We start from the raw sequence: 10,782 nt of genomic DNA on the forward strand, positions 1-10,782 counted from the left end.
TTTCTTGGTCCCTAAGAGTGTATGTGTTTTTTGCTGATTGAGATTTCTGAGTGTGGAGTTTTGTGGGAAGTGGAGTGAAAGAAGGATATTGTTGCCTTTTTAGTCCACAGTGTCCACATAAATTATAATGGTCCACTTAATTTGATGTAATTTTCTCAGTTACGAAAATAAATTAAAAACATTTAAACTCCTTTTTGGGGAAGGGGCTCAGATTAATATCTGTAAAGTACTTTGAAGCTGGACACTATTATTGCTGTGTTCTAAAAATGGCAATCAAGATGTATCCTCCCTCACTCCAAATAAATCCGAGGTGTAATCCCTAAAGAATCACCTAGAAAGAAAGGTGACTTATGCTATGAAAGCCACGTAAATATGAATTTATTTGTCCCTTAACCAATGCTACTTTTCCTGGCATCTTTTTGTAGTATTTTTAAAAGTGTAACATCAACAAAACAAGAGCAAAATTCTCCAGCAGCTTAGATGTATGCTTTCGAATTAGGGTTGATTTTTTTTCACACTTTCCAAAACAATAAGACTTATTTTACAGCCTGGGCACTGGACTTACACACTGAACAATACCCACCATTCTCTGCAAGCCCTGAAAGTGGCAGTGACCTCTCGTGCCTCCAACTCAGCTGTGCCCCCAGCCACTGTGGAAGCCTTTGTGGAAAGAGACAGCCTCCATTTTCCCCAGCCCGTGATGATTTATGCCAATGTGAGACAGGGATTCTATCCCATTCTTAATGCCACTGTCACTGCCACAGTTGAGCCAGAGACTGGAGATCCTGTTACACTGAGACTTCTCGATGATGGAGCAGGTAACAAGGAATGTCTTGACATTTTATCATGTTCTCAACAGCTCTTGTGATATGATGTGGTAGTATCAATATTAAGCTTATCTGTAAGATTCCTTCAGTTCAGTAATTTTTCTTAATCTTACAATATTCTCAAATTCTCATAGAATCACTGATATTTCCATGTTAGCATGGAAAAAGAGAGTCCTCGTGAGGCTCCTCATAGTGTCTATGTTTGAGCAAAGGGTGAGAGGCAGCCGCTGGACACTTTGGTCCTGGCTTCCATTTGATGAGGTCATACGGGAGCAGGCTTCTATGTCCTTATGACATACTTATATTCCTCTAAGAGTCACCAGCTTTATTATTCGCTGAAGTAATCAGACTGGACTGTTAAAGTAGGAAATGAAAATCAGAAGGGAGGTGCAGTGACAGCGAATCCACTTTTTCCCTTTGGACTCCAGTTGTGAAGAAAAAATTGGAAACTGAACTTGTGACCTATAAGATGACCCTAGACCCAAGAGGCTGGGTTGATGAGAGGGCACAGCTCATTTCTAGCACAGCCACTGCCTTTTACATATGTGATTTGGTCCCAAGAAGATCCAGCCTGCAAGCCTAGAGGAATCAGAATAGACAAAAGCTCTCATTCTGCACATACAGTGTTCAGAGCCTGGTCATCATACATTATAAATGATACAGCATCCAGCCAGGTAAACAGCAGCACTTGGGCTCCTTTGAAAAACAAATTCCTTTGTTGTTCCATCTTTCCTATTTGGTTATTTTCCTAAACTACATTCTTAGAATGGCAGTAGACCTGCCTCTGTTGGCAGCCTGAAGTGTTTGATCTACTAACAAAATTATATTCTTTTGCCCTGTTGTTTCAAAGTTAATCTTTTTTCAAGAGTCTTAAGTTCGGTAGCCCATTAGTATCTTGCCATGGCAATCATGTATGATGTGCAGGAAAACAAAAGTTCATTCAAAGGGTTTTGGTTCAAGTCCACCTCAGGGGGATACCAGAGAAGTCTTCTTGTTTTGCCTATTGGATTGGATCCAAATGAACTTCTCATGCTCTGATGGCTTATCCATGGTTATACCTTTCAATTTTTGTTTATGGTCCAAAAATGCACTTTTGCAGAATGTTTCTCTCTTGCCCTACCCTGTGGGCTGGCCTGGAGAACAGAGCCTACTCTCCTAGGGAAAATCATCTGATTCAGCTCAATAGGTTTTTATATTATTCCCTGGAACTATTTTATTTGTTTGCTATCTAAATGTATACCCTAAAAAAAGAAACAATAAAAAATACTGCTCAGGCATCAAAATGTAAATTGTTTCCCCTCCAATCAATACTTAACATGTATGTACATAGTTTTTTAATACTTACTTTTATAATGGAAGCAGTATTTATCTGTTCAGTAAATGAACTATAATAAAACTTACACCTCTGAAATGATTTACAATTTAAAATGTACTTTTTCATGCATATTCTCAAATAATCATCACAACAACCCTGCAAGATATGTTGTCTCCATTTTATAGATGAGAAAACTGAGGCTCAGAGACATGAAGCCTCGTAGCTACTAAGTGACAGATGCAGGCCTTCAAACCAGTTCCTCTGTCTCCCAAGCCAATGTTCTTTCCCCATTTCTTTCTGCCTCAGTGATTAAAAGAGGTGGCAGTGGTGACTTTAATATGGAGACATTTTTCTTTGTAATTTCTCAACAAAGATAAACCTTATTAATCATTAAACCACTAAATACCAAGATTTGATTTTTTTTTTTTTTTTTTTTTTTTTGAGACAGAGTCTTGCTCTGTCGCCCAGGCTGGAGTGCAGTGGCGAGATCTCAGCTCACTGCAAGCTCCGCCTCCCGGGTTCACGCCATTCTCCTGCCTCAGCCTCCCGAGTAGCTGGGACTACAGGCACCCGCCACCATGCCCAGCTAATTGTTTGTATTTTCAGTAGAGACGGGGTTTCACTGTGTTAGCCAGGATGGTCAAGATTTGATTTCTTACAACAGACAAAAAAGAATTCTAAATCTATCTTGATAATAAAATGTTTAGCACTTCTTATTTCATTTAAATATACTCCTGTTTTTCTTATGTTAAGGAGCCCTGCCTCTGCAGTGGGGAAGAGGGAGATGGTGGGGACACTTTAGCAATGATACACTGCTGGTGTGCAGTGCTGTGTGTGTGGTATGAAAACTGAATTGACCTCTAGGATAGAGGACAAGCTGCTTGCCCAATATGACCACCTGTACTTGAATGGCAAAAGTGATCTACACTTGGGCTAAGCTGGACTTCCCTCTGCTGCCCTGGGGTCTCGGCCTTCCTGCCACTGGGTCATGAATTTGGCTTGGAATTGAACTGCTCTCTAAAGATCAACACAAAAGGAAGGAAGTACATCACTGGCTAACCTTTCAGAATGCCCCCCGAAGCAAGGCACAGTAGATGCTACCAAATTCTGTCAAACTCCAGGTCATCAAGCCCCCTAGAATCTAGAAAAACAGTTCCAGATACCCTCTAATGAGGAAATTAAGTAATTTCACACTATTTTATAAGCAACCAAAGTTTGTATTTATTAAAGGTCCCTAATCAAGTGACTTCAGGGCATTCATAAACCCTTGAAACTGTAGGAAAATGTGTATATGTGCATATATATTTATTTCCTGGAGACAAAATAGCTTTTCTTAACATCTCAAAAGGGTCAATGACTATAAGCAACCTGAAGAATGTGCTTGATTTCTAAAAAAAACTAGTATTATTTTCAATGATAAGAACAAGAATGTTAAAGGTGATGATTAAATGTTTTATTAGCATGGTACAACTTATTTGCCTTTAGAAAATCATTTTTCTGAGGTAAGAAATTACAGGGAGAAATTATGGACCCATTGGATTTTTTATCACCTGAGAATATAAAAAGTAGATAAGATCGTGATCATATACCTTATATAGAAAGAATAAGGGGAGTAAATCTCGTTTTTAATGACTTAAATATTAGTAATCTACTATGATAACAAGTGTTGACACTGTGTTTTTTATGTATACAGGTGCTGATGTTATAAAAAATGATGGAATTTACTCGAGGTATTTTTTCTCCTTTGCTGTAAATGGTAGATATAGCTTGAAAGTGCATGTCAATCACTCTCCAAGCATAAGCACACTAGCCCACTCTATTCCAGGGAGTCATGCTATGTATGTACCAGGTTACACAGCAAACGGTAAGAACCATTAGCACTGTTATTTGAGTAACATGATTTCATGTACCTATCTCTGATGGGTATGTGTGTACTGGGTGGCAGGGAGTGAGACAAAGAGAAAATTTCAAGTCTTTACACTTAAGTCCATACATAATTTGTTGACTGTTTCTTCAGTCCTCAGTGATTCACGGTAGGGGGGTAACAGGAAGGCACTAGGTAATGTCCACAGATTATACCTACCTTCATTTCAGTCATTATGCTGACCTCTTTCTTGTTTCATCAGAATTACTAATAGTTAATTTCTCAGTTCCTGCTTCTGTGTTTCCTCTATAGAGGTTTAGGCAAGAGAAAGGCAAAAAGTTATTGGCAGTTGAAAGAAAGAGGCCAACAGCCCAAACAGTCCACATAGGAAATGAGTTCCTAAATAAATATGAACTTGGATGTTACAGACAACTAAGTGATTCCTGAAGATGTTTTGTTTTCCTTCAAGAAAAAAATGCAAAATAAATGGAAGATACTTATCTTTTTAACACCATTATAATAGTTCCTGATAGGAAGCAGTGGTTAAAGCATAATAGACAAACAGAAATATGTCATGCTATAGTCTTTGAAAACAATCTCAAAAAAGACTTCTAAGCATTTGTATTTCCAAAAATGCAGATTCTTTATAAATATTATTCATGTATTTTAAAAGTTATAACTAATCATTTGGACTATTCCATAACATGACTCTATCCTTTTTGTTTACTTTTCAGCCCTCATTCTTTCTGACCTCACCAGTATCAAACACAGCCAATTGATCCCTCTTTTGCCATTTCTTGGTTTCTGTGATACCCCACTCTCTTAATTACCTGTTATTTTCCAGAATTTTTTATCAGGCTCTTTTTCCAGCTCTTCGTTTTCTACCAGGCTGAGTTTGTTGGCTGAGTCTGAACCTTTTTACTTTCCCGTCTGGAGCCACGTTGCCTGGCTTTGAAACCCAGCTCCTCCATTTACTGGCTGTGTGGCTTTGGGCAAGTGACTTAGCTTCTGTGTGTCTCAGTTTCATCATCTAAAAAAATAAGGGTAATAATTGCCCTCTTCATAGCCATGTTGGGAAAATTAAATATCTGATACATGTAAGGCCTTAGAAAAGTGCCTGGCACATAGAAGGCACTCAGTAAATACTACTTATCATTACAGTAATAATTATTATTAATCTCATTAATCCGTATGCCTTTAATAACATCCATCTGTGTATAACCTCCAAATTCATAACTTTAAAATGATTACATTTAGCTAAAATCTCTTTTTTAAGCTTAAAATCCAGATCTAAATGGCTCATTAACATCTTGAATTAGATGTTTTACAGGAATCACAAACCTTGTAATTTAATTTTTGGTCTTTTTCTCCTTAGCCTGCTTCTCCTCCCAGCTTACTCATTTCAGAAACCTGGAATTTTTTTTTTTTTTTTTTCATTTTAAACCAGGTTTCTCTTCTTCACCATTCTATATTCATATCCATCACCAGCTTTTGCTTGACCTCTGCAGAAGACCTCTTGAACTGCCTCTTTCTTGCCCCCCTCTCTATGCCATTTCCCATCCCAAGCTGCTATCTTCTCTCATCTGGACTATTGAATGGGTAAAGTGGCCACCTTGTTGCTTGCTGTGCTTTAATTCATTCTACACCAAGCCGCCAGTGTTCTATTAGAAAGCAAATATAATTTTATCACTTCTCTGCTTCCCTACGGCATGTAACATTAAAATCTAAAACCACATTGGACCATGAGGTCCTGTGTAAACTTCTCTCCTGCCTCATCTCAAATGACTCACTTTGCTTTTAATTTAGCTTTTCTAACTTGCAACCTCTCTTCACCTCAAGGTTTGCTGTTCTCTCTACCTAGAATGTTCTTCCCTCTCTTCTTTACCTGGTCAGTTCCTACTCAACCTCTAGGAAACCTTTCAATGTTACCTCCTTGATACCACTCTAAATTATAGACCCACTTTATTTTCTTTCATAGCATCCTGCCTTCCTTCCTTCTTACACTTATCATACTTTGTAAATATGTGTTTATTAATGTGATTAACATGACTATAAACTCCATGAGGGATACTGTTTTGTCTGTAATTATTGGCACAGCAAATGCCCTCAATAAATATTTATTGAGGCCGGGCACAGTGGCTCACGCCTGTAATCCTAGCACTTTGGGAGGCCAAGGCGGGCAGATCACAAGGTCAGGAGTTCGAGTCCAGTCTGGCCAACATGGTGAAACCCCGTCTCTACTAAAAATACAAAAATTAGCCGGGCGTGGTGACGGGCACCTGTGATACAAGCTACTTGGGAGGCTGAGGCAGGAGAATTGCTTGAGCCTGGGAGGCAGAGGTTGCAGTGAGCCAAGATTACACCACTGCACTCCAGCCTGGACAGCAGAGTAAGACTCTGTCTCAAAATAAAATAAAGTAAAATAAAATAAATATTATTATTGAGTGAATAAATGGATGAATTAGTGAGCAAAGGATTGTACAAATACACTCAGTTATTCTAAAGATGTAGTAAATAAAAAAAGGTTTAAGAAAGTCTCGGCTGGGCGCGGTGGCTCAAGCCTGTAATCCCAGCACTTTGGGAGGCCGAGACGGGCGGATCACGAGGTCAGGAGATCGAGACCATCCTGGCTAATGCGGTGAAACCCCGTCTCTACTAAAAATACGAAGAAAAACTAGCCGGGCGAGGTGGCGGGCGCCTGTAGTCCCAGCTACACGGGAGGCTGAGGCAGGAGAATGGCGTAAACCCGGGAGGCGGAGCTGGCAGTGAGCTGAGATCCGGTCACTGCACTCCAGCCTGGGCGACAGAGCGAGACTCTGTCTCAAAAAAAAAAAAAAAAAAAAAGAAAAGAAAGTCTCACCGTGTCAAGAACAAGCTATTCAGAAGCTTTGTAATTTGTTGTTTTGCCTTTTTTTTTTTTTTTTCTTTTTTGTCTCAGGTAATATTCAGATGAATGCTCCAAGGAAATCAGTAGGCAGAAATGGGGAGGAGCAAAAATGGGGCTTTAGCCGAGTCAGCTCAGGAGGCTCCTTTTCAGTGCTGGGAGTTCCAGCTGGCCCCCACCCTGATATCTTTCCACCATGCAAAATTATTGACCTGGAAGCTGTAAACGTAGAAGAGGAATTGACCCTATCTTGGACAGCACCTGGAGAAGACTTTGATCAGGGCCAGGGTAGGTTTACTCATTTCATTACCTATTTTTCCATAAGACAGCATTTCTAATAACTAGGTCAGGGGCTAGTTGAGTGAAAATAGCTTTGGAGGTTTAGAACTGAAAAAGGTACAGAGGATTGTTGTGAAAAGCTCTGAGTTGCTGATAAGGCTTTAAATCCTGGAGTACCAGAAGGACAGTGTGTTGCCTACCCCCAGAGTGAGGAGGCCCTGGCTAATTCACTGATACTAATCACTCAGAAATCTTGACTAGAAGCATAAACACCATGTGTTGTGGGTATCTGTTTAGTAGAAATGGGCTCTGCACTACAGAGCATGTGCTTCCCAGTACTGGAAGTGATTTGTTTCTGAAAGTTGGGTAGTAAATATTTATTCATATACTTATCAGTAGGCTTCAGGGAATTTTTTGCGTAACTCATGCAAACCTTGGTGCATTTTTGTTTCCTACTTCTGGCCATTATTTTTGTTAGGAAGGCTGGGACCAGTCCCCTGATTCAGGGCTTTCTTATTCTTGGCTTGGGCAAACATTGACGGAGTACCTTTTTCTACTTTCCCTTTTCTAAGGCTTATGTTAACTTTCAGGCTTCCACCTCCATTGTCTTTTTCCAAATTTTTTACCCAATTTTCACAACACCATTTATTCAGAAATTTTATTTTTCCCCCATTAATTTGAATTCCACCTTTATCATATACTAAACTTCTGAATGTGTTTTGACCTATTTTTTGATGTGTCTATTCATGCATCAGTAAGTACCACAGCGTTTTAATTATTGAGGTATTATAGCATTTGTATATCTGGTAGAGTTAGTCTTTCCACGTTGCTATTTTTAGACTTTATATGTTCAATTTGATTGCTTAATTTCCATATGAATTTACAAAATTTGACTAGTTAAAGCAGAAATGAAGGATTTTAAATAAAATCACATACCAGGCCGGGCACAGTGGCTCACGCCTGAAATCCCAGCACTTTGGGAGGCCAAGGTGGGCAGATCACCTGAGGTCAGGAGTTTGAGACCAGCCTGGCCAACATGGGGAAACCCTGTCTCTACTAAAAATACAAAAACAAGTCAGGGCATGGTGGCGCGTGCCTGTAATCCCAGCTACTTGGGAGGCTGAGGTAGGAGAATCGCTTGATCCCGGAAGTCGGAGGTTGCAGTGAGCTGAGATGGCACCCCTGCACTCCAGCCTGGACAACAGAGTGAAACTCCATCTCAAACAAAACAAAACAAAACAAAAACAAAAACACACACAAAAAAATCACATAACATTTACAAAATAACTTAGGAAAAAAATAACATCTTTTATGTTGAATCTTGCTTTTCAAAAAAAAAAGTCCTCAGGTTTTAATGAGTCCTTGTGTAGTGTTTTAAAGTTTTGCTTGTATTCATATTTCTCATTATGTTTATTTCTAAATATTTTGACTTTTTGTTGCTGTTCTCATTAGTAATTTCTAATAAACTAGAAAATATACTCAAAGTGACTTAATTTTCCTATTTATATTTTTTAATTTCAGCTACAAGCTATGAAATAAGAATGAGTAAAAGTCTAGAGAATATCCAAGATGACTTTAACAATGCAATTTTAGTAAATACATCAAAGCGAAATCCTCAGCAAGCTGGCATCAGGGAGATATTTACGTTCTCACCTCAAATTTCCACAAATGGACCTGAACATCAGCCAAATGGAGAAACACATGAAAGCCACAGAATTTATGTTGCAATACGAGCAATGGATAGGAACTCCTTAAAGTCTGCTATATCTAACATTGCCCAGGCATCTCTGTTTACTCCCCCCAATTCTGATCCTGTACCTGCCAGAGATTATCTTATATTGAAAGGAGTTTTAACAGCAATGGGTTTGATAGGAATCATTTGCCTTATTATAGTTGTGACACATCATACTTTAAACAGAAAAAAGAGAGCAGACAAGAAAGAGAATGGAACAAAATTATTATAAACAAATATGCAAAATGTCTTCCTTCTTAGATATAAGACCCATGGCCTTCGACTACAAAAACATACTAACAAAGTCAAATTTACATCAAAACTGTATTAAAATGCATTGAGTTTTTGTATACAATACAGATAAGATTTTTACGTGGTAGATCAACAAATTCTTTTTGGGGGGAGATTAGAAAACCCTTAGACTTTGGCTATGAACAAATAATAAAAATTATTCTTTAAAGTAATGTCTTTAAAGGCAAAGGCAAGGGTAAAGTTGGACCAGTGTCAAGAAAAGTTTGTTTTGTTGAGGTGGAAAAATAGCCCCAAGTAGAGAAAAGGAGGGTAGATCTGCATTATAACTGTCTATATGAAGCAATCATTTAGTTACTTTGATTAATTTTTCTTTTCTCCTTATCTACACAGAACAGGTTGCTTGTTTACAACTGAAGATCATGCTATATTTTATATATTTTATATATGAAATATATATTATATATTTTATATATGAAGCCCCTATTCCAAAGCTCTTTACCTCTTGCTATTTTGTTACATATATTACAGATGAAATCTCACTGCTAGTGCTCAGAGATCTTTTTTTCACTGTAAGAGGTAACCTTTAAAAATATGGGTATTACCCTTGTCTCTTCATACCAGTTTTGTAAAAAAGTCTATTGAATTTATTTGTTTATAAGTTTCTACTCCCATCAAAGCAGCTTTCTAAGTTACTGCCTTGGGTATTATTGTATGATAGTTATAGCCCTTATAATGCCTTAACTAAGGAAGAAAAGACGTTATTCTGAGTTTGTTTTAATACATATATGAACATATAGTTTTATTCAATTTCAACCAAAGAAAAGGTGAGCAGAGAGATACCAACCTTTGGAAATGATTAGCTGGCTCTGGTTTTTGGTTAAATAAGAGTCTTGAATCCTTTCTCCATCAAGAGTTACTTACCAAGGGCAGGGGAAGGGGGAAATAGAGGTCACAAGGAAATAAAAATCATCTTTCCTCTTTAATTTTACTCCTTCTTCTTATTTTTTAAAAAGATTATCAAACAATAAAATCATTTGCCTTTTTAATTAAAGAGTTTAAAACTTTATTGAAGAATATACATAATAATGTAGACTAGATCTAAGTTTTATAACCAGGACCAATTAAGAATAAAAATTAGATTATATTTTAGGGTGGTGGAGAGGGAAATGTGGGGAATTGGGACAGGAAGAAAGAGACAGCATGAAGCCCTGAATGAGAGACTCAGGCCAGTGCTAGGGAGAAAAACAACCAACAACTCTCTCTACCCAGGCCACCTCCTTGTAGTTTATACTGATCCAGGGTCTGGCCTGTTACTTTCTAAGTCTCACAGTACCTACATTTTCACAGATGAAAGCTTCAGGACCCTTGCAGCTCAATTCCTAGCTGGCAGTCAGTCCTTCCTCCTTCTATCGCTATTATACTTGCTAGCATGGAATTTGCTTCTCTCTAGTTTCAAACTGGGCTAGTGAAACACAGAGATAGATTGTAGTGGGTTTCAAGTTCTCGAATATTTTCCTCATTTTACAGACAGGAAAATGGAAGGTTGGGTGAGTAATTCAAAGTTTTATACTTGTTAATGGCAAAGCTATACAAAGGAAGAGGCAGGTTCTCAGACTACTCCTTTACTAC

The 10,782-nt window shown here is 38.2% G+C and overlaps 1 protein-coding gene across 3 annotated transcripts in view; it reads left to right on the forward strand.

Moving 5' to 3' along the window:
- CLCA2 (chloride channel accessory 2) overlaps positions 1 to 10,195 on the forward strand; it is a 32,651-nt gene extending 22,456 nt beyond the window's left edge. The window contains exons 11-14 of one of the 3 annotated variants that reach the window (XM_010388777.2): positions 548 to 818; positions 3,836 to 4,006; positions 6,945 to 7,178; positions 8,691 to 10,195. In XM_010388777.2, coding sequence (XP_010387079.2) covers positions 548 to 818; positions 3,836 to 4,006; positions 6,945 to 7,178; positions 8,691 to 9,133 — 1,119 coding nt within the window. In that variant the 3' untranslated portion in view covers positions 9,134 to 10,195. The remainder of the gene's footprint in view (positions 1 to 547; positions 819 to 3,835; positions 4,007 to 6,944; positions 7,179 to 8,690) is intronic. The other 2 variants (XM_010388778.2, XM_010388779.2) reach the window with 2 other exon arrangements.
- Positions 10,196 to 10,782: the final 587 nt, after the last annotated feature.

This window comes from Rhinopithecus roxellana, chromosome 12 (assembly GCF_007565055.1).
Source record: "Rhinopithecus roxellana isolate Shanxi Qingling chromosome 12, ASM756505v1, whole genome shotgun sequence".
NCBI classification, from domain to species: domain Eukaryota; kingdom Metazoa; phylum Chordata; class Mammalia; order Primates; family Cercopithecidae; genus Rhinopithecus; species Rhinopithecus roxellana.